Here is a 25,130-nt window from a genome sequence, read left to right as displayed (position 1 = left end):
ATAGACGAGGGGCAGATCTGGCATGTATTACTGAAACCTGGCTGGGCCTGGAGGGAGGAGTCCCCCTCACAGAAGTGTGCCCAGAGGGTTTTCAGGTGCTTCATCAATTGCGACCCTAGGGAAGGGGCGGAGGAGTGGCCATTGTTATCCAACAGTCTTTAGTTCCTCGTAGGATCCCTGCTCCAGAGCTTGTCGGGTGTGTGAGTCCTTGCTGGTGAAGATGGACCTTGTGGGTCAAGTGGGCTTGTTGTTGACGTACCTGCCTCCCAACAGCATGACAACAGCCCTCCCCTTGCTCCTCGAGTCAGTAGCCGAGCTAGCAGTTGAGTTCCCCAGACTTATGATACTGGGGGACTTCAACTTGCCTTCGCTCGGCAAACATTCTGATGGAGCACAGGAGTTCATGGCTTCTGTGACAGCCATGGGCTTGACCCAAGTAATCCAGGGCCCGACTCACTCAGCGGGTCACACACTCGACCTCGTATTTCTCTTGGAGCAGTGGAGTTGTGATCTTGGTTTGAGGGGTAGTGAGATCTTGCCCCTGTCATGGTCAGACCACTTCCTCCTGAGGCTTGACTTTCGGAGACCAATCCCCCGCTGTAGGGAGGAGGAACCGATTAGGTGGTTCCACACCAGGCGTCTTATGGATCCTCAGGGTTTCCAGACAGCGCTTGGCGTTATGCCTGATACTCTCGCCCACAGTCCAGTGGAGACCTTAGTTGCTACTTGGAACTCGGTAGCGTCTGAGGCTCTCCACCGGATTGCGCCTTTACGGCCGATCCGCCGCAGTGGATCCAGGAGGGCTCCTTGGTTCACCGAGGATCTCCGGGAGATGAAGGGCCAAAAGAGACGCTGGAGGGCCAGTAAATCCGAGTCAGACCGAGCACTTTTGAAAACCTGCATCGGAGCATATCTATCAGCAATACGGACAGCTAAGAACAATCACATTGCCGCTCTGATAGCGTCCGCTGAGTCACGCCCTGCTGCCTTGTTTAGGGTGACCCGCTCCCTCCTAAATACAAGGGTTGCGGATAACCCCTTACAAGGTAGAGCAGAGGAATATGTCCAGTTCCTCGCGGACAAAGTTGCTCGGCTTCGGATGGACCTGGACTCCAATTGCGCAGAGCCAGCCGGGGTACCGGGGGAAGGTCTTGAACAACATCTCTGGACTGACTTTCAACCTGTTGCTCCTGATGAAGTGGACAAGGCCATCGGAGCAGTGAGTACTGCCACTTGTGTACTGGATCCGTGTCCCTCCTGGTTGGTCGCGAACAGCAAGGAGGTGACGCGGAGCTGGATCCAGGAGTTGGTGAGTGCTTCTCTTCGGGAGGGCTTCTTCCCACTGACACTGAAGATAGCGGTGGTGAGACCCCTCCTGAAGAAGCCATCGTTGGACCCAGCTAGTTTGAACAACTACTGGCCAGTCTCCAACCTCCCTTTCATTGGGAAGGTTGTTGAGAAAGTGGTAGCCTCTCAACTCCGACGGTCCTTGGATGAAGCCGATTATCTGGATGCCTTTCAGTCAGGATTCAGGCCTGGCTACAGCACGGAAACCGCTTTGGTCGCACTGACCGATGATCTCTGGAGATCCAGGGATGGAGGTCATTCCTCCATCCTAGTGCTCCTTGACCTCTCAGCGGCCTTCGATACCATCGACCATGGTATCCTTCTGCGATGGTTACGAGAGGTGGGAGTGGGCGGCACCGTTCTTCGGTGGTTCTCCTCCTACCTCTCGGACAGGTCGCAGTCGGTGTTAGTTGGGGGAGAGAGGTCGACCCCTAGGCCCCTGAAATATGGGGTTCCTCAGGATTCGGTCCTATCCCCCCTTCTGTTTAATATCTACATGAAGCCACTGGGTGAGAATATTCGATGGTACGGGATAAAATACCATCAATATGTGGACGATACTCAGTTGTATCTGTCCGCCCCGTGCCAACTCAGTGAAGCGGTTGACATGATGTGCCAGTGCCTGGAGGCTGTCAGGGTCTGGATGGGAGTTAACAAGCTTGTACTCAATCCAGACAAGACCAAGTGGCTGTTGTGTTTCCCTCCCAAGAATTTGGCCAGTATTCCATTACTCAGGCTGGGGGGGTGAAAATTTATGCCCCTCAGACAGGGCGCGCAACTTGGGAGTCCTCCTGGACCCACAGCTGACCTTAGAACATCACCTGTCGGCTGTGACCAGGGGGGCATTTGCCCAGGTTCGCCTGGTGCACCAGTTGCGCCCCTACCTGAACCGGGAGGCACTCGCAACAGTCACTCACGCCCTCGTAACCTCAAGACTGGACTACTGCAATGCGCTCTACATGGGGCAGCCTTTGAAGAGTATTTGGAGACTACAACTCGTCCAGAATGCAGCCGCGCGAGCGATTGTGGGTGCACCTCGGTACACCCACGTTACACCTATCCTCCGCAAGCTGCACTGGTTACTGATCGGTCTCCGGATATGCTTCAAAGTGCTAGTCGTAACTTATAAAGCCCTTCATGGTATTGGACCTGGGTACTTGAGAGACCGCCTGCTGCCAATTACCTCCCATAGACCCGTTAGATCGCACAGGGTCGGCCTCCTCCGGGTTCCGTCTACCAACCAATGCCATCTGGCTACCACCCGGGGGAGGGCCTTCTCTGTAGCAGCTCCGGCCCTTTGGAATGAACTCCCCGCGGAGATTCGGACCCTCACCTCTCTCCAGGCCTTCCGGAAAGCCGTTAAAACCTGGCTGTGCAGGCAGGCCTGGGGTTGATGAGTTTCCCTCCCCTCTCGACTTGTATGGTTGTATGACTCTTGTGTATTTTAATTACGTGTATTGTGTTTGTATCCCCTTTTCCCCTTTTGAGTTGTTCGCCGCCCTGAGTCCCTCCCGGAGAAGGGCGGCATACAAATAAACTAAATCTTAATCTTAATCTTAATCTAGGTGGCATTGGCTGGTAGACGGAACCCGGAGGAGGTCGACCCTGTGTGATCTAATGGGTCTTCTAGGAAGTGTGATCTAATGGGTCTTCTAGGATGTGTGATTTAATGGGTCTTCTAGGATGATCATAAGTGTGAAGATCAGTTGTAAGTCAATTTTTTAGTGCCATTGTAACTTCAAACAGTCACTAAATGAATGATCATAAGTGGAGGAATACCTATATTGAATTTAAAGATTAAAACTAAAGAATTTATGGCAATGAAAAAACAAACTATAGATTCACAGGAGTCTCACCAAATTCTGGCAGAATTAGTTCTCTTATGTACAAAATATTTTCCAGCAAGTCACCTTAGGATATTTGAATATGGTTTTGAATGAAAACTGAAACTTTTAAAATAAATAAACATCCCTAATAATCAAATTAGAAATAAGCAATAATCGTAGATGTCCAAAATGTAGTAATTTATAAATATAAAGCGTAAATCCAGTTTCATCATTAAGCATCAGGGTAGAAAGTGGAAGATCATGATGAATTCAAGTCCTGCCTTAGCCACAAAAGTCATCTGGATAACTTTGGGCCAGTCACTGTCTCTCAGCTCAATTCATCTCACAGGATTGTTGTGGAGAAAATAGAGGAAAAAAATGTGTCTGATATGTTCACTGCCTTGCGTGAAAGTGGTATACATATAAACAAATAAACAAATTATTAACTAGCAGCTAGAGGAAAAAAGAGTCAAAGAAAGGTGGATGACTACAAGAATTTTTTTTCAAGTGAATCTTTTTAATCTTTTGAGTTTGCTTGATTTTTTAAAAAGTGTTTTGTGACCATCAAATTTTCATTTCAGCCTTCACACCTATGCAAAGTATGCAAAATGTGCACAATATGTAAAATGAAAATGTTCATTTCATGCATTTTTCTTTGCTTTTTTTTGTTGGGTTTTTTATTTAATTGTTTGAAACTGCGATGATAAAATAAGAAATAAGAACATGAGAGAGGGAGATTTTTTTCTTTGCAAACTAGTAAAAATTTCTCTTCATTGGGATAAGAGAAATAGTATATAACATATATTTTGTTTGTTTGTTCTAACATTTATGATGAAAGGAACTGACAAACAATAAAAAGTTGAATTAAAAAAAATAAAACGTACTAAGGCAACTGAGACAAATACAGTAGCAAAGAAGAAGAAAAAAAGTATTGCAGAAAGAAAGGAGTTCAAATTATATTGGACAATAAAAGGATTTTTGCCTGTGATAAACAGAGAATTAGAAGAGGCATTAGGCAGACTGTCCAGATAAACATGAAATATTCTGTAGGTCCTTTGAGCCCAAACCACTGGTTGAGTGAGAAATTGAGCATTTTTTTCTTAATTTTAGCCCAGCATATTCTATATTGGTATCTGAAGTTGTCTTCTGTTCCTTCCTAGGCAGACTCTTAGGTTCTTGAAGGCCTCTTGTCATTCTGTACAAAGGACGTTTACTAGAAACTGCCAGACTTCTGTGGAGGATTAGGCCTTCAAGTGGAAGAGAAAATTTGCCCCCATTTAACTAGACAGCTGTCTTTTTTCTCCTAATAGAAGAAGTATGCAAATAAACCAGTAGTATGAATAAACAAATAAACAAATAAATGTAAGACATCTGGTGACCTTTTTCTACTTGAGTCACAACCCATCTGTAAGTCTCTGATGAGACACATGCATAAGACTGCTGTGGTTAGAAGAAAGAATTATCAAATAGAGTTTTGCCTTGCGAGTGCAAACTATATTTACCACATTTAAGCTAGCTCAGCATATTTGTGGCTTTTTCCTTGATTTCACAAGACAGTTGAAAATATTGTTGAGAAGGAGTATTGTTTCTTCATAAGTAGAGGATGTCATTGTTTTGCTTAGCGCAAACTATTGGAACTATTGACATTAAAAGATAGAAAATAAGGACAAAATTTGGGAATATATATATGTGTGTGTGGTGTGTTGTGTGTGTATGTATGTGTGGTATATATATATATATATGTATGTATGTATGTATGTATGTATGTATATATATATTATTATATTATATATATGTATGTATGTATGTATGTATGTATGATGTATATATATATTATATATATTATATATATATGTATGTATGTATGTATGTATGTATATAAATTACACACACACACACACACACGTATACGTATACTATATGAATATGTATATGTATGTATATATATATGGGATATGTCTTCTTGTCAGGTCAAGCCAGAGCCTTTCTCAGGTTCTTCAACTCCTAAAGATTTTTTTGGGGGAGGATTAAGGGGATATGGAAAGAGTAAAAGAAAACTCTGATATATGAATCCAACCCCTTTTTGCTTATTAATCAATCCTTACTATTAGTAATCAGTAATGAGTAGTAATCAATGCCTTATTTACCCAATTGTTGTATGATGCTAGGAAATTAATCTTCTATGTTATGAAAAAGGTTTATGGCTATATAAATAAAAATATACCGTATGTTTGTGTTTTGTGACTGACCACTAAGTAAGTAACTTTGTAGACTAGAATTAGCTTGACTATTAAGCGCTGTCCTAGTATAGCTTTGATTGGCCTAGTTACATTGCTGCACACAGGATTCTTCAAGGATAAAGAACAATTTGGGGAGAACAAAGGGTCAACACATTTGGATTAGGTAATTAGAAAGTCTGTAAGGGGTAGATTTTCTTCCATTGGAATAAATTATCAGTTTGACAGTTTGAAAGTGCTAGTTTATAAGTGACAAATCAGATGATAAACGATGGGATCTTTGGCTTTCTAGCTGAAGAAGCAGAGGTCAGAGCTGTAAAGCGATCAAGTGGTACTTTAACTAGACAACTGATCTAATAATAAAAGGCTGCAGAAAATGATTGACAAGAGCAAAGTTAAGCTAAAGCCCTAGTGCTTAAATTTCATGAAAAGCATAAGAAGGCTGAAAGCAAAAAAAGGCTTGTGCAGCATCTATTCTTGTGGATATGAATTGATATCATCAAGTTCAGGAAAATCTGAAGAAAAATCATTCCTGGTATTATTCATTAGACAAGATCAAAGAAACTCCTTTAAGTTAACAGGAAAGTTGCCTAAGCATATATGATATTGAAGCTTTGGCAATGTTTTGTTTCAAATTAATACTTATTTCATGATTTTTTTATAATAATGCCATCTTTTTGCTCACCAAGATATTTTTCAGTTTCCCAAGCTACAATGTTGAGTAATGGTTGTTATCGACTGACACCAGGACACCTTGGTTCAAGTTTGATTTCAAACATGGAAGCAGTGAATTTGGGCCAGTTTTCTTCCATCCATCCATCCATCCATCCATCCATCCATCCATCCATCCATCTATCTATCTATCTATTCTATCTATCTATCTATCCATCCCCGATCATCTATCTATCTATCTATCTATCTATCTATCTATCTATCTATCTATCTATCTACCTACCTACCTACCTACCTACCTACCTACCTACCTACCTACCTACCTACCTACCTACCTACCTAGCTAGCCAGTCAACCAACCAACCAACCAACCACCTACAGTACCTACCTAACTATATCTGTCTGTCATCTATACAATTTGTATGCCATATACAAACTGGGTCTCAATGATTCTGTCACTCACAGCAACTAAAACAAGAAGAATACAATTTATAATAAATGAAAAATAAAAGTTATTGTGAATGACACACCAAGCAGGAGCAAAACTAAGAAGTTATTCTTTCTTTGACAAAGACCTGAGTGAACAATTAGGTCTTCAAATCTCCACTAAACAACAGCAAGATGGGCCATCTGGACATTACAGGAAACTTTTTTCCAGAGGGCCTCTATAGAGAGACTATATGTCTGGCATTCTGATAGATGGTTAAATTAAAGGAACCCTGAGCACATCAACACTACAAAATTGAATTAATTGGGCAGATATATGGGAGACAATTCCTCAAGTAACAAGGCCCTATGCCATAGTTTTGTTTTTGGGGATGATCTGAAGAATTGTTATGCTATTACTTTCTGAAATAGAGATTTAGTTTAATGGCAATTAAAGCTTTACATTTTGATAGAAAATAAAATATTAAATAAACTAATCTATGCCCATCTGTCCATCCATCCATCATCCAACTTTTAATTTAATCATGCCACCCAGGAATTATTAAGTTAAGTGCGTAATGAAAAAAATGTTTTTAAAACCATGATTACCCAAGGGGGGGGGGGTTGTTTCATTTTCAAATTGTTAGGCTCTGAGTGTAAATGAGATTTCCAGTGGTACTGCATATTACAAAGTTCACTGTATTTTCAAGTTATATATCACATTGTCATCAGTTATTTATGTTTATCCTTTTTTAACATTCTGAATTATAATTATCCAGGCTTTATTTCAGTTAATTCTCTGCATACGTATGAATTTTTGCATAAAATAACAACTATGGATTGGCTACAAATGTTTTAGACTAAAAGGGATATTGTGAAATTGTATCTGATAAAATATCGGTGACTACCTGAAATATCAGCTGTGATAGTATAGTATGAATAAACTAGAGAGTACTACTTTAAGACACAATCTGTTGAAATTTATAGACTTCTTTACTCCTTGTTATTTTAAAGGACAAGGCTTGATTGGTAGTAAACACTTTGCTTTATGGCCTGCTGCATATTATCTATATCATACCTTGGGAACTTGGGATAGTCAACAATTATAACTTAACATATCCATGGCTTTAATATCAGCCTAAATATATAAAGGAATTTCCATGGATATTCTCAGTCATCCAGGTCATGGTTGTCCCAAAGGTGCTTTTTCAAGAGGCAACTGGACTTTCTGGTTTTTCTTGGAAGACATTTCTCTTCTCATCCAAGAAGAACTGAAGAAGATTTTCCAAAGCTGAAAAAGTTTTTGGATAAGAAGCTAAACATCTTCAAAGAAAAACCAGAAAGTTCAGTTGTCTCTTGAAAAACACCTTTATGACTATAGAAAGGAATGTATGTTGCCTTGAGATCCTTGGAGCAAAGGTGAAATCAAAATTAGTAATAAATAAAAATTGCACATTTAGGAATGGTTTTTTCTATTTGGATTTACTCATTCATATTAACTAAATTAACTATTCAGATCTGATTTAATTTCAAGGTATATAGTTATAGGACAATTTACTGATCAATAGCCTTGTAGATCATATCCATGCCTCTCATATCAAAAGTATATAAATTAGTTTGAAAGCTAAATATATAAGATCATAAATTCACAGATAACCAGTGCTGGTGTATGTCAGTGTGTAACTGATTCTAACTCATGTCTTTTAAATCAAGTTGAGGGAAATCTCATGTGAATAGAAGTAGAAGTGCTGAAATACAATTACTTTTCAGTCTGTCTACTTGAGTGGTTCCTTGCTTGGTTTCTTTTTTCATTTACTAATGTATTTGCTTTCTGTCTTTGCTGAAGGGAACTCTATCAGAACTGTGACATTATCTCCTTGGTGGTCTTCAGGTTTTGGTAAAGTTATTGCTTAGGGCCCTCTTACTTTCACTAAAGATATAAACCAGCTGTTGTCTGTCGCTTCTTTATTGGGAAATAATTAGTATGTGTCTACCTAAGAAAGGAAATCTAAGCTTTTAAATGCTGCATCAGCAATCCTATGAGAACTAAACAAACTTGCTTACATAGAAGAGAGTAAACAACTTCAGCAGATCTTTCAGATGCTACCATTAATGTCTCCAAAGAATATAAACAGAACTTGTGAAAAATATATGTTTGGGTTAAAGGTGAAAAAAGAGTAGTCCAAAAGAATGTTCATATGATATGCTTCTAATACTAATTTTTAAGATTCCCTTTCATACAGAAGTGTCTATCATGTCCTATTTTTATGCTAAAAGTTGCATTCCTTGTTTTAGTTGTGATACTTGCCAATATATAAATAGTCAGGGAGAATTTTACACCACCTTGTCTTTATGTCAGGCAGCATTTAATGGTTGAGTGATCTTGTGCCCTGGGTCTTGGCAGCTGTCCTCTAGAGGCCAACTTTTGGGGATTACATTGACAGTCAATCAGTGGACCATGTCCAATGTAAACTAGACTAGGACCATTTAAATTCAGTTTCTATCAACAAGTCAAATTAGCTTTATGGAAGCTAGAAGCTTTTCTTGGAAGATTTAATAACAATGTAGAAATTTAACAGACACTGTCTTATTTCTTGTTTTGTTTAGGAAACTTCTTAAAGGATTAAATGATGCACTATTTATTGAATTTATAAAACATAAATAATTTGCAGGAGTATTCAATTAATTATATTTTTCTCTTACTTTCACTGTAGGTGGAAATAACTCTGCAGGATGTTAATGACAATCCACCAGTGTTTCCTACAGATATGCTTGATCTGACTGTAGAAGAGAATATAGGGGATGGATCTAAATAATGCAACTAACAGCTACAGATGCTGATGAGTAGGTTGGCTATTTTTCTGAATGGTGTTATAGTGTTGGTGTTAAAGTGATTTGAATACCCAGATTGATTTTCTACAATATAACTGAAACATTAAGAATTGTTAGGGAGTAGGACATAAAATGTGATTGCTGATTAAAAATGGAGTTTGATATAATTTACCACAAATATGTTTAGCTGAAGACTCCCAAACACTTGAGCTAGGTAGGGAAGCTTAAGGACTTGTCTTTTTACCTATATTTGTCTTTTCTTATGCCAACCTTCCTGATCATGATTTCTGTGTAGACTTCTTTGCCCATTAACAAAAAGCTATGCAGTCCTGAGGCCATTTCAAAGAAATGTTATGAATTTCTGATTAAAAGTTATTTCTCGATATCTGTACTGACTCTGCTTTCTGAAGTATAATGTCAGCATCGACTTCATTTAGTAATCAGGAAAGAAACCACTCAACTCCATTTGAATTGAAATCAAGTGTACTTTTATTAATTATAACGAACAGTTGCAAAGCAAAGCTGAGTCTGATCAATTAGGCCCAAAAGTGAATAATATCATATTAATTCAATCCCCTCCCCTTGGCACCCCCGTTCATAGTCCAATTATAATACCCCAACTGTCAGGTGGGAGATAACTTCAAAAGTCATCATCAGGATGGAATGCTGGACAGTTGGCTTGGCGGAAAACTCCCTTCTTCCACATGTGCAGTAAGGTGGTCAAATCAGCGTCTAGAAACTTCCTCCAGCACATCATGATTCCCCTCCCAGATACCATGCCCCCCCGCCCCGTTTCAATGACAGCCGAAGCAGCAGCAAAGCAAAGGCTGACATCCGGCCCTCCTCCAGAAAAGGGTGGTCAGACCTGTAGAAACGAAAAGAACACAAACAAACAGACAAACAACAAGACATGAAGAGGGAAAGGGGAGGGAATAAAAAAAGAAAAAGGAAAATTAGGAGAACATCCAAAGTCAGGGTTTGTCAGGATAAGCAGAGTAGAACTTGCGGAGCAGACGAGGTGCTCGAACATGGGACCCATCAACCCATTCAGTGTGAGAAGGGGGAAATGCTTCCAAGCCACCAGGTACTGGACACGGTTCTGGCGTTTACAAGAGTCCAAAATCTCACGGACTTCGAAATGTTGCTCACCCTCAATCAAAAGCAGAGCAGGCAGTGGAGGGAGAGGCGGCCTCAACGACGAAATGCAGACAGGCTTCAGGAGATTAACATGAAAAACAGGGTAAACCCGGTTGAGGTGCTTAGGCAGCTGGAGCCGGACAGAAACAGGGTTGATGATCTTGACAATGGGAAATGGGCCCATATTTGGGCCCTAATTTTTTAGACTTTTGGGGTGTTTGAAGAAATCTAGTGGACAAATAAACTTGATCACCAACTTTGTATTCATAAGGCTTAGTCCGTTTTTATCAGCCTGTTTCTTATGAGTGCGGTGCGCAGCATCCAGAGTCTGGAGAGCCAAGGCCAAATGCGTCGAAGGCGGTCACTCCACTCGGACAGCGATGACACTTGGGGCTGTTCACAAGGAACTTCAGGAATGGGCACAAAATCCTGGCCAAACATCACAAGGAAAGGGGTGAACCCAGTGCTGCTATGCACGGAATTATTGTAAGCTACCTCCGCATGAGGCAACAAATCCACCCAATTATCCTGTTGGTAGTTGATGAAACAATGTAAATATTGTTCTAGTACAGAATTAGTCCTCTCACAAGCCCCATTAGTCTGAGGGTGGTGGGCGGAGCTTAACTCTTGGGCGGAGCCAATCCGCTTCAGAAACTCCTTCCAGAAAAGGGAGATGAACTGAACACCTCTGTCCAAAATGATGCGGTCGGGCACCCCATGTAAGCAGTAAATATGGGATGAACATCTTAGCGAGAGACTTAGCAGAGGGAATCTTGGAGCAAGGGATGAAATGGACCTGTTTGGAGAACAAGTCGGTAACAACCCAGATAACAGTGTGTCCCTGACTCTCAGACAGTTCTACAATGAAATCCATGGAGATCTCCTTCCATGGGGCCACTGGGCGAGCCACTGCCTGAGTAACCCCTGGGCTTACCCGGAGGGCATTTAGCAGCAGCACAAACGGACAACTGGCAACATATTTCTTAATGTCCTTTTTCAAAGAGGGCCACCAAAATTGTCGCTTGACGAGGTGGAGCGTTTTGATGAAGCCAAAGTGCCCTGCCATCCGGGAGTCATGAGCCCGTTGAAGAACAATGAGTCTAAGAGACACAGGAACGTATAATTTCGTCCCAATCCAAGGCAATTCATCTCTCATAGTGCATTCATTCACATGCTGTCGGAACCAATCATCATTAGTGAGGCTTTTTTCAGGTTAGAAAGAAAGTCTTGAGACACCTCTACCTTAGAAACTGCTTGACTTCTAGTAACAACAGGAGCAGCGAGGCTCGTTGCGGGAATGACAGGCTGGACCACACTGAGCTTAGAACAGTTGTACTGAGGAAGTCTGGATAAAGCAGCCATAAAATTTTTCCCACCTGTAATGTATTTCAAGGTAAAATTAAATCTATTGAAATGCTGAGCCCAGCGCATCTGTTTAGGAGAAAATTTTCTGGGCGTCCTCAAAGCTTCCAAATGTTTATGGTCAGTCCATACCTCGAAAGGGTGTTTGGCGCCCTCTAGAAAATGGTGCCATGTGGCCAAAACCCAGCGAACAGCAAAAGCTTCTTTCTCCCAAATGGCCCAACATCTCTTCGTGTCGGTTAGTTTGCGAGAGGTGTATGCGCAGGGTTGTAATTTACCTTGACTATTAGCTTGAAATAACACAGCCCCCACAGCCACGTCACTGGCGTCAGCTTGGACAAAAGGTGCATCCATGTCCGGGTGTTTGAGGGTTGGTTCCTCCGCAAAAAGCTGCTTTAACTTCTCGAAGGCAGCTTGACATTCCATGGTCCAATCCAGCAGCTTGCTAGGCTTGGGTTTCGCCCCACATTTAGATTTCAGGAGGTTAGTTATCAGGAGAGCTATCTTAGCAAAAGAGAAATAAATTGGCGATAGAAATTAGCAAAAAACCCAAATTTTGCAATTGCTTGCATGTACGAGGGGCCTCCCACTCGGTGACCGCTTTGACCTTAGAGGGGTCCATTTCAACACCCTCGTGGGAGATACTAGCTAGGTAATCAACCTTCTCCTGATGAAATTCACACTTGGATAATTTGGCGTAGAGTTCAGCTGCCCGAAGTTTCTTCAGCACTGTACGAACCAGCTTCATGTGTTCTTCACGTGTTTCCATGTAAATAAGTCATGTAAACCTCATTAATTAGTTGCATGAAGACCGCTGGCGCCCCTGTAGGCCAAACGGCATCACACGAAATTGGAAACAGCCAAGGGGACAGTTGAAAGCAGTTTCCATTCATCCCCCTCTTTAATTCTGACTCTATAATACGCCTCTCTTAAGTCCAATTTAGTGAAAATACGGCCCTTCCCTAGTTGGGCTAGCATGTCCTTCATTAGTGGCAACGGGTAGAGGTTCTGAGATGATATGGCATTCAGGTTTTTGAAGTTAACACAAATCTCTGGGAGCCATCTTTCTCTCTCTGAATAGTACAGGAGCTGCTACCTTGGGTCTTGCCAGTTCAATGAAACCCCTTTCCAAGTTCTTATCAATGAATTTCCTCATTTCCTCCATTTCCCTAGGGGACATTGAATATATTTGGGGCTTTGGAAGCTTCACCCCAGATAAAATATCAATGGTGCAATCTGTGGGTCTGTGGTGGTGGGGGAATTTATCAGAAGATTTTTCACTAACCCCCCCCCGAGATCCCAATACTCCTTTAGAATTCTTTCCTCCCCCTCAATTCTCTCTGCCCCCTGGCTGCCAATGTGGGGCCAGTAGCATCAGAGTCTGGAGTCTCAACCTTCCTCTCAGGGGGTACGTTTGTGCGAATTCGTAACCAACCCTCTCTCCAGTTAATGCGGGGGTTCCATCTACGAAGCCAGGGGAGACCCAAAATAAGGGGTCAGTCCATCCCAGGTGCCACAATAAAAGTTATTAATTCTTGGTGGGTCCCCATCCTCATATCTATGGGTTCTGTAGAAAAATGAGCAGGGCTGCCTCCTGTAATAGAACCATCAATTTGGCAAAAAACAATAGGGGTTTTCAAAGTTCTCAACTTCAAGCCTAGTTTTTCCACCATCTCAGAGCTTATCATGCAGTGGGAACAGCCTGAATCTGGGAGAGCTAAAAGTTTTTCAGTTGCACCAGAAGATGGCACTCTCAGCTCAATTGGGATAAGCATGGGGCCAGTTCTGGAACTTACCCAGCGATGAGACTCCTCCCCATCAGATTCATCAGATGAGTTGGGGCTCATGCCTCCCTCCTCCTCTGGCTGGAAGTGTTGGGAAACATTCTCAGCAGCGAAAGCAGCTTCCCTTCTCTTGCTTGGAGTTTTCACTGATTTTCTCTCCCTCCCGGGGGGGGGGAGAAACAAGCTGAGCCAATTTGACATGGCAATTCACAGCACGATGGCCCTCCTTTCCACAATGGAAACAAGTGAAAGAGTTGGCTTTGCCTGCAAAACTTCCCCTGCCCTCACTCCTGGGGCGGGGGGTTTTTTGGGACTGCTGGGGGGGATTTCTCCACATCTCCCTCTTTCATGCACTGAAGCCTGGCTAAATCCAATTCCACGTCTGCAGTGGTTCCATACCAAACTGTTAAACGACGGGGAAGGCATCTGTTTATGCATTGTTGGTATACTTTTTCATTCAATCCCTCAGGAAACTGATCTAGCAAAACATCTTCCGACCACCCCCTCATATAAGCTGATAATTCCTGAAATTCCTGCACATAATCCGGCACAGTTTTGTTTCCCTGCTTAAGAGCCATAAATTTCAGGCAGCCGCGACATTCGGTCAAAGGGTCATCGAACCTCCTTCTCATGGCTGCCATAAATTCATCAAAATTCCTCAGGAGAGGGGAATTGCATTTATGTAGGCCGACCATCCATTCAGCTGCTTTCTTCTCTAAGGCCATTAACACCATCTCACTTTAATTTCATCTGTCTCTAAATCAGGTCCATAGATTCCCATATAATTCCAGACCTGAATTATAAACAACCCAAGAGTTTTGGGGTCTCCATCATATTTTACAGTTAAGGGAGGGACCTTTGCCATCCGGCGTTGCCTGGGGGGGCTGCCCTTTGAATGACTCTAGCCGCAGGGGGGGCTGGTTCTGGGTTTTCTTGCGCATAACCCCCCTCGGCCCCTTCACTCTCCCTTAAGCTACGCATTGAGTGCCTTTGTTCCAACTCCTCTGTCGGCTCTCTTTCCACTGCTCTCTCTCGGCTTCAATGTTCAGTCCATGCCTCTTCGAGGAGTCTCATGGCGTGGGAAATCTTGTAATCTTCTTCTCCAGTGCCACTCCAATCAGCTGCTGATTTTTTCTTTGGTCTCCTTCTCGTAACTCCAGCATCTAATTCCTCAGGGTCCTTTTCTGTCCACACCCCAAGTCCATCTGGGACAGACAGCAGGTTCATCCACTCTCAGTTCGGCCAGTCTTTCCATTAAAGATGGTCCTGCTGCTGCCCCCTCTTCTTCCTCCTGGTTGCTTATATGCAAAGACATTTCTTCTTATGAGGGCACCCCCCTCGGTAGTTGTTAGCTCCGGGATGGGTTGAATGAGACTCAGCTTATTGTCAGCATCGACTTCATTAGTAATCAGGAAAGAAACCACTCAACTCCATTTGAATTGAAATCAAGTGTACTTTTACTAATTATAAACGAACAGTTGCAAAACAAAGCTGAGTCTGGTTAATTAGGCGCGAAAGCGAATAATATCATGTATAATTCAATCCCCTCCCCTTGGCACCCTGTTCATAGTCCAATTATAATGCACCCAACTGTCAGGTGGAGATAATTTCAAAAGTCATCAGGATGGAATGCTGGACAGTTGGCCTTGGTGGAAAACTCCCTTCTTCCACATGCGTAGTAAGGTGGTCAGATCAGCGTCTAGAAACTTCCTCCAGCACATCATGATTCCCCTCCCAGATACCATGCCCCCTCCCCGTTTCAATGACAGCCGAAGCAGCAGCAAAGCAAAGGCTGACATATGATTAGCAAGACTAATTAAAAGATCACTAAGGGTTCACATCAGGTTAATGGTACTCATTCATTCAATCAATCAATGATTATTCAGTCAGGGACCAAAGGGGACTGGACAAGATTCTCTAACTATATCTTAGGTCATAGTCACAATAAGTGAACTGGCCTCACCTCCAAGATAAGGTGCTAAAGAATTGTGGGTTTTCAGAACCCGCATTAGAGTTGCTCATTTCAGTGCAAAATAATTAATTTAGAACAAAGCAATGAGTTTAAATTACAGTTGATATAGGTAAGAAATTCATCCTCACGTTGGCCATCATCTATTTATCTTGGCTTAATTTTGTTTCCAGTAAACTTTTTTTAAAATTTAGCTAAGTCTTGAAAGTCTTGCCAAGTCTTAGCATGAAATCCTAAGCCATATAAAATCAGAAGCTTGGATTAGTGTCATTTGGGCAGACTTACACTTGAAAGTTTTGGTGAAACAATGTTACCTTTAGGGTGAAAATATTATCTTTTTACTGGTATTCTTGATATTACCATTATCTGTTGCTGTCACGGATTGGGTATAATATAATAGCCTTGTAAAAGCAAGAGAAAAGATTCCAGTAGTCAGGTATGATTATGTCATGATAAACTATGGTTAAGCACAGCATATGAGTTTTTCCTTTGTATTGTGAAATAAATAATACAAAGAAAAGCAGAGCAGCACCAAACTTTTCTTCATAAACATATGAAACAAAATCATATTTTCAGTTGCATACAAATCTCAAGTGGCAAATCTTACATTTAAAAATTCTTAATGATTTTGCATGTAGTTCCAAGAGGTTTTCCAGTTATTGTACATTCTTTGTAACACACTTTGCACATACTCAGTTTTCCTGAGTAAATTCAAGGCATCCAAGAATCAAATAGACCATGGACTGGAGCTATTCATAGTTACACAAACCCTTACCCTAATTTAGATCCCCAATAGTATTTTACCACAGGATCTGCTTTCATATAAAACACAGCCTCTTCACAGTGCCTTCTAGCATTTTGTTGCCAGGGCAGGGATGAAATATCTACTAATATGATTCAAAAGTATCCTTGACATTTCACGTTAGGGTTCTTCATCAAGAAACACTTTAATGATTCACTAGCTAGAAAGCCTTGTTTTGCATTTTTAAATATGTCTGTTTTAATGCAAAATGTGTAACTTCATTGCTTATTGAAGGTTTAGATGAAATAAATAATAATCTCATCTATTTTTTTTTTAAATTATTTTTTCAGGGTGCAAATGCTTTGGTAACTTACACCATCATTAGTGGTGCAGAAGATAGTTTTCATATTGATCCAGAATCAGGTGAATTGATAGCTACCAAGCGTTTGGATCGAGAACGCCGTTCCAAATATTCTTTGCTTGTCGTGCTGATGAGGTCTCCAATCTTCAGATATGAGAATCAACATTACTGTTAGCGATATTAATGATCATACACCTAAATTCTCCAAACTATGGTATTCTTTTGATATAGCAGAAGATATCACTCCAGGTAAATGAACACTTAATATGAAATTAATGCACCCATTTTGATTAGTTGAAGTAAAGGAATCATTTTTGAATGTTAAAATGAGGATGGATGGATGGATGGATGGATGTTATAAAATAGATGATATAGATATAGTTAATGTATTCTTGAATATCTAAGGTAATGTATCTCTATTACTGGAGCTTTATGAGGGAGCAGGAAGTAAATTTAACAAAATTCATCCTATTTTTTTTACTACAATAAAAACATACTAAAAGACTTGTACAGTGGACCTCCAGTCACAACCGTAATCCATTCCAGGACTTTGGTTGGCACCAGATTTGCTTGTGACCGGAAGGAAGATTGACTGTGCATATGCACACAAAAAAATAAGGCAAAGAAGGGAAAATTCTGCGACAGGGAAAATTGCTGCGGCTGTGATTGATTGCCACCCTAGGATCTGTTCGTCAACAGAGTGAAACATTTAGCGGATTTTTTGGTCGGCACCCGATTTGGTCATGGTCAGAAGCGTTCGTGACCCGAGGTTCCACTGTATTTTGTCTGCAGTACAGTTTAATCCTTAACTTCAAGAAAAGAAAGAATTCAAAGGCAGGAAGCACAGCGACAGCCACTGATATTTTATAACCTCATTATATAAGAAGGCTGCAATAAAAAACCCAGTATGTTCTATTTTAAAGAAACTCTGTAAATTCCCCAAAAAAGGGCATTTTGACAATAAAGTCATAGCCAATTTTGAAGTATATATTTTTCAAAAGACTATTATTCGACTTAAGGAAATACAGGTGTCACTGAACTGAATACATATTTTCTTTCATCTCATTCCCCCACTTGTTTTCTCTATCTTTCCATTTATCTCTAGGTATCTTTCCTATATTAGAAAAGCAATTGTTTCCCCAGGTTAGATTATCTCAAAAAAAATGTTCCTTTACATTAAAATTGTCTTCTTCTGCACCTCAAAGACGTTGCATATTAGTGGTCAAAAATCTTGAAATAAACCCTGGAACCCTTTGGCCATTTTTGTCCATAAATCTGATGCAATGTGTTATCATAATCATTACACATCTGTATATTTTTTGGCTTTGTATTTACAAAATTTTCATTTACAAAAAGCATTCTTTTTTAAGGAAGAGGCATATGTGAGAAAATAAAACCAAAGCATTTGCCGATTCCTTTCCACTCCAATCAGTTTCTTGCCACCAGATTTTCTTGCTGCTGATTTTAAGCCAATGCTTCAAACACATAGCACAGGAAATGAAACTGTAGGAAAATAGCAACTTTTTGTCATTCCCATTCACGTGAGTGTTATTGTTCTAAAACAGTAGAAGCTCTGATCCCATTTTTTTCTTTTGGTTTCTTTCCCCCCCTTTCCCTATTTAGGATCTTTAGTAGCAGCTATATTAGCTACTGATGAAGATTCAGGAGTAAATGGAGAATCACATATATTGTGAGTGAAGATGATGGCGATGGGACATTTTTTTTGAATCCAATTACTGGTGTTTTTTAATTAACCTGCACATTGGATTATGAAGTACAGAAGTATTATGTCCTTACAATTTGTGCCCAAGATGGAGGTGGGCAATCCACCACTAACAGAGTTTATTTTAATATTTAGATGTAAATGATAATTCACCATATCAGCATGGCATCTATAGCACTTCTTTGATGGAGAACATACCACCAGGCTCTACTATCCTTATTTTCAATGTTACAGATGCAGATGATGGTATGTATTCTTCCATATTTTAACAGTCTGTATTGTGGAGTATATTTGCACATGTATGTTATAGGACAAATAGTATTCGGATGCCATGGTATTCCAAATATAATAATATCTCCTGTAGTTATTCTAACTGTTCTGTGCCCATAGTATACTTGCTAGATTGCTAGTTTAATATTGTTTACTCTTTATGACAATACCTTTGCAGGATCACAAAAAGAAGTCTCCATTCCAGGTTGTGATATTTGTTTAAAATAATATATATATATATATATAATATATATACACACATACATACATACATACATACATACATACATATACATATATACATATATACATATACATAGATTTTCATGGGTGTAGGTATGCTGATCTTGTTGTATTCGGGTCTTTTCCCATGTAAGATTGAGATTGTCTTGGCAACGTTTCGGCGAGGTCTCGCCATCTTCAGGCTGGGTTTTGGGCTTAAAGCATGGTCGGAGCTGCTGTCTTTCTATAAATCTTGGTGGGGGTTTGTGGAATGAAGGCTTTGTTTCAGTAAGGGGAATGATTGGTTGTGTGGTTGTATCATGATTGGTAGATCAGTGCTGATTGGTACTGGCTGTGTGTCCGTTGTTGTTTCGTGTTGTAACGGCCTGGGTGGTGGTTGGGGCTCATTTTTTTTGACTAGGGCTGGTTTCCAGATGTCTGGTAGGCGGGAGGTATCATCACATTTATTCATGTTGTGGGGGTGTTTCTCTATTTTGATAGCTTCCATAATTATTGTCTTGTTGAAGTGTCCAGTTTTGGAGATTAACCTGGTTCCTTCAAAATTAATTTCATGTCCTGTAGCTTTAAGGTGCTGGAAAAGGGAGGAAGTTTTTTCTTTTTTTCTTACTGCATTCTTGTGTTCTGCGATCCGTGCATTTATTCTTCTGTTCGTTGTCCTATGTATGTTTCAGGGCAGATTTTGCATGGCATTTCGGAGACTCCTTGGTTTTCTAGATGGATTTGTTTTTGGGGTTTCTTAAGAGGGATGTAGCTGTTGAGATGTGTGAGGAAGTTGTCCAGTTTTTCTTTCCTGTGTAGCCAAATCACGAAAGTGTCATCAACATATCTAAGCCAGAGTTTGTGTTTGTGTTCAGATTTATCTAAGGCGTTTGTTTCAAAATGTTCCATGTATAAGTTTGCAATGACGGGTGAGAGGCGTGATCCCATGGGTGCTCCTTCTATCTGTTTGTATCTTTCTCCATTATGGACAACACGAAACAACAACTGACAAACAGTCAGCACCAATCCTACCAATCATGATACAAACACCCAGCCAATCATTCCACTTGCTTAAACAAAGTCAGTACTCCACACCCCCCCACCAAGATTTATAGAAAGATGGCAGCTCCGACCACGCTTTAAGCCTAAAACCCATCCTGAAGATGGCAAGTGAGACCTCGCCGAAACGTTGCCAAGACAATCTCAATCTTACATGGAATATATATATTCGAAACATTTTATACATTTATATATATTAAAAGAATGAAGCAAAGTTTAAAATAAAAATAGCAATGGTTAATAATTGAATAAGAGTCTGAATTCATATTTCATATTCCTTCTGAGAAAACATTGATTCTTTTAATATTCTTTTAATAAATATCTGATATTTATTAGAATGTGAAAAAAGTAAAAGATTAAAAAAGACAAGCTAGAAAATAAAAATCCATTAAAAATTTGAGTTTTTTTTATTAAATTAGGTAGATAATATTTCCACATTATTTATTTAATGCTACGAATGCTTTGCTTTTAGCATAAGGATATAATAAGTAATGGATATTGGTTTCAGTTCAATATACTACACATTGTAAAAATATAAGATGATATTTGAGCTCACAGTTATTGATGTCCGTATTATCATTATGAGTTCAAATATCATCTCCTATGCTTTACAATGTGCAATACATTCACCAGCTTTTATTGCAGTGTTGTGCAGAGGACATTATAATTTTACTGAAATTTGCTTTTCTTTCCTTTATTTATAAATAACAGTTTAGAATTATTCACTTAAATAATTTATATAGCTGCCTACAGAAATAACTCTGTGTAGTTTATAAGATATGAAATGCATCAACTCCAATGTATCCCCCTTCATCTCTGTGTGTCCAAGGATTAACTGTCAACCGCAGTCACAACCAGTAGTAACTTTTGACTATGGCACACTCATGTAATCAAATACATATTTTCCACATTTAATTGCTAGTAATCAAACTGCCAACCTAATAAATTTGTTAAAATTAGACATTTTTAAAAAGTAATAGTATAAATCTAACTTTGGCTGCTTACTTCAAACAATAATCCAAAATAAATTATTCAGGATGCAGTAGTTCACTCATGAATGATTTGCCTTGGACCTGAACCAGCTAAGGTCATGTCCCAATTTACTTCTACTATATAACATTCCCTTTTGCCAGTGGAAAGATCAACTATCAGAGCAGAGGATACTTTGTTAATGAAGTGAACTAATAGATTGGAAAATATGTGGGACAAGGAAGAAACTGAATTACCCATGCCCAAATTCTTGTCCTACCAGTATGATTTCTGTCAGCACAAAATTAGGCTGATCTGAATCTAGTAGGAGTTCTAAAATGCTAATTTTCATATGGTTTGAATTCAACTTAGATTCAGGCAATGATTGTAAAATTCAGATGATGTAACTTCGCTACACACAGCCTAAACATAGCCAACTGTATTGATTAATGACTTGGATGTAGATTTGTACTGGAGAGCTAACTAAAAGACTTCTCTGATGATCAATTGTATCTATACAAAATCAGTGTCATTATATTTTGATTGTTAATCTAGACAACTCTTCTTAACTTTAAGTAAATATTAAATATTTGCTAACCCAATCCATTAAAATATTTTCAGTTGTAGACAGATGAAGAAACAATTGAATCAATACAATATTAGCTATTTCGTCTGATAAATTTGTTACAACCGCCAACTCTTATTGTAAAATAGATATTGGCTAAAACTACACTACACTAATTCAGATCATTTGCTTAATCAGTACCAAAATATCTTCAACAGGATCCTGAATTTTTAAAAAAATCCAATGATAGACAGATTATTCTATCATTTTTATTTATTTGTCAAATTTATATAGCCAACCTTCTTGCAAAAAAGTCACTCTAAGTCAGTAATGGCTAACCTTTCTCTAAAGGTGTGTCAAAACTGTGTGTGTGCGAACGCTATTGTGCGCTTACCCACCTGAACATGCGCGAGCAACACCCCCACCATCATGCATGTGTGAGTGACTCCTGAGTGGGAGGAATTTTCCCCCTCCCCATGCTCCAGAGGCTTTCCTAAAACCTGGGGAAGGAAAAAAGGCCTTCCCCGACCTTCTGGAAGCCGTTTTCACCCTCCCTTAGACTGTTGAGCTGTTTTTCATGCTTCCTAGGCTTTAGGAAAGCGTCCAGAGCTTGGGGAGAATGCAAAACAGGCCCAATGGGCCAACCAGAAGTTCAGAAACAAACTTTCAGTTGACCCATTGGGCCTGTTTTCACCATTTCTAGGCTCCAGAGGCTTTCCTGAAGCCTGGGGAGGGCGAAAAACAGCCAAACAGCCCAACCAAAAGTTTGAGAACAAACCTCTCCTGAAGCCTGGGAAAGGCGAAAATGTCCTACCCCAGCCCTCCAGAAGGCCGAAAATCAGCTGGCTGGTGTGCACATGCATGTTGGATCTGAGGGCTGCCAAGGGCTGCTGTGCTGGCAAATATGACCCATAGGTTTGCCATCACCTCTAGGTAGTGTAAAACAAAGGTAAAACAATAAATAACAAGCTAATTATTAGCATTAAAACATCTCCCTAATTCACCCAGTCCCTGGGTTCTCCAGGCATGACTGTTCACCCAGATTCCGACTGACTGTTCACCTGGGTTCCAACTGACTACATCCATATTCACTGAAGTTCCGACTGATTGTTCACCCAGGTTTCTCCAGGCCTGATTTTTCACTGTTCCCCAGGCCTGACTGTTCAATCCAATTTTGAGGAACCTGTGATAAAACTAGTCTCCCTTCAGGGATGGGGGTGGTGGTGATATTTTATAATGCCACAGCAGAAAAGGCCCGGTATTTAGGATTCACCAAATGTAGCTATGTATAAATTATATAAATGCAGTCATATAAAGTTTGTATTGTTTTATGTTCATAATGATTGGAATTATGAAATCTTTCTTTTTAACCTGTTTTTTTAGGTTCTAACTCACAGTTGTCCTATAGTATTACTTCTGGAGATAGCCTAGGACAATTTAGTATTGACAAAAATGGTGTTCTAAGCATCAAGCAAACATTGGATCGTGAAAGCCAATCTTTCTATAGCCTGATTGTTCAAGTTAATGATATGGCTTCTCCTCCAGCCTTCAGATATACAAGCACAACACAAGTATCTATTATTCTTCTGGATGTCAATGACAATCCTCCCAGTTTTATCTCTCCAAGACTGACATACATTCCAGAGAATACGCCCATTGACACCATTATATTCAAAGCCCAAGCAACTGATCCAGATAGTGGTCCAAACAGCTATATTGAATATAATTTATTAAATCCTTCAGGAAACAAATTCAGTATTGGAACTATAAATGGAGAATTAAGGCTGATTGGAGAACTTGACAGAGAATCAGTTTCTAATTACACCTTGACTATAATTGCCACAGACAAAGGACAACCATTTCTCTCTTCATCTACAGATATAGTTGCAATAATCCTTGACATCAATGATAATAACCCTCTTTTTGCTCAAAAACTATACAAAGTTGAGATTGCAGAAAATACTCTGACGGGGACAGATGTAGTCCAAGTATTTGCTACAGATAATGATGACGGTTCCAATGGGCAAGTTCGTTATACTATAATCAGTGGAAATACAATAGTGATTTTCGGATCGACTCTGTCACAGGAGTAATAACAATAGCAAAGCCTTTGGATCGAGAAAAAATAGCATCCTATTCATTAACAATCCAATCAACTGATCGTGGAAGTAGTCCCCGGATTGATACCACTATCGTCAGCATTTTTTTGTTGGATATTAATGATTATATTCCTACATTTGAGCTGTCTCCCTATACTGTAAATGTCCCAGAAAATCTAGAAACATTACCAAAGATCATTCTTCAGGTTAGTATATTTTAGCAAGGAATAATAATAAGATTTACTAAGATCTGAATGTGTATGTTATTGTACACACACACGTGCACACACAAAAAAAATCCTGCATATAGCAGTGTCTAACTGACTTTGAGTTAACTTGAAAATGTCAAGCAAAATTTGACCCAGTTTGCTGAATTGTGTATCCATTTAACCAGCTGCTTTGTAGCATCTTCATATATCTGTATTGCTATTCTTGTTAGGATTCAGCAGCAAGTTGAGAAAAATTTTAAGTAGATAAAAATAATATTTAAATATGTGTAATTAATTGCACATATAATATATTTTCTTTTAAATCAATGTAAATACGTATTTAATGGATAGATTTTTGTCAAATAAAAAATCATAAACATGAAAAAATGTTTGAATGAAGAGAAGATGAACAAAGCCATTATTTTCAAAGTAACATGCTTCATTACTCCTATAGGTTGTGGCAAGGGATGATGATCAAGGACTAAATAGCAAACTAACCTATTTTATTATTTATGGAAATGAAAATGGTGCCTTTACTCTCTCAGCAAATGGAGAGCTCCACCTTGTACAGAGCTTAGACAGGGAAAAAAAGAAGGAATATATCATGTTGGTCACAGCTGTTGATTCAGGTAAGCAACTTATAAGCTTTTAACATTTTAATAGCATGAAAAGTTCAGTGAGCAAAGAATTATTCACTTGATTTTTTTAAAATCTGCTACATTGTAGTATATGTAAGACTGGATGCATAATTTATTTTGTTTTATTTTCAAAGATCAATTTCTTTACTCAAGCATAAATGCAATGTGGGCCTAGTTCTGTCAAAGATAATTAAATTTATAGTGTTATAGTCATATTAACACTGTAAATATTGTTTCATACTTCCAAGTTTCCGGTACAGATGATGATCTGCATAATATGTCTAAGCATGTACATTTTGTAGCTATTTGTTATGTTGATAAGATTCACAGGAAATTTTACTGGTATAAACTGCAGAAAAGTCTTCTCACAAATTGGTTGTTTCACAGAGCTCCATTCATGTGGTATGAAAGCTATTCATAAACATTGACTGGTAATCCTTGTTTTCATTAAAAAATGAACTGAATATATCTCTATCTATCTATTTATATAAATTTCTACTAATTAGTTTTAAGGTAAAAAAACTTCTCCATTGTTTATGAAATAAGCTTTAGTATTTATTTCTATTTTTGTGAAGATTATTGGAAGCTAAACAGCCAATTTACATCAAACTTGATTTTAGCTAAAATGCTAAGAAGGGATTTTGAAGGGAGAGAAAGGATAAGAATTTTAAGATGGGAAGA

General features: G+C 39.5%; 1 protein-coding gene across 1 annotated transcript in view; it reads left to right on the top strand.

The window, feature by feature from the left end:
• FAT4 (FAT atypical cadherin 4) overlaps window positions 1-25,130 on the top strand; it is a 136,002-nt gene that overhangs the window by 63,143 nt on the left and 47,729 nt on the right. Inside the window, 10 exon segments of the mRNA XM_032224616.1 lie at window positions 9,223-9,319; window positions 9,322-9,356; window positions 16,685-16,827; window positions 16,829-16,944; window positions 18,319-18,372; window positions 18,375-18,545; window positions 18,548-18,664; window positions 22,887-23,555; window positions 23,558-23,808; window positions 24,266-24,440. Coding sequence (XP_032080507.1) covers window positions 9,223-9,319; window positions 9,322-9,356; window positions 16,685-16,827; window positions 16,829-16,944; window positions 18,319-18,372; window positions 18,375-18,545; window positions 18,548-18,664; window positions 22,887-23,555; window positions 23,558-23,808; window positions 24,266-24,440 — 1,828 coding nt within the window.

This window comes from Thamnophis elegans, chromosome 9 (genome assembly GCF_009769535.1).
Source record: "Thamnophis elegans isolate rThaEle1 chromosome 9, rThaEle1.pri, whole genome shotgun sequence".
Classification (NCBI taxonomy): Eukaryota; Metazoa; Chordata; class Lepidosauria; order Squamata; family Colubridae; genus Thamnophis; species Thamnophis elegans.
This window is presented reverse-complemented; position numbering and strand designations above follow the sequence as displayed.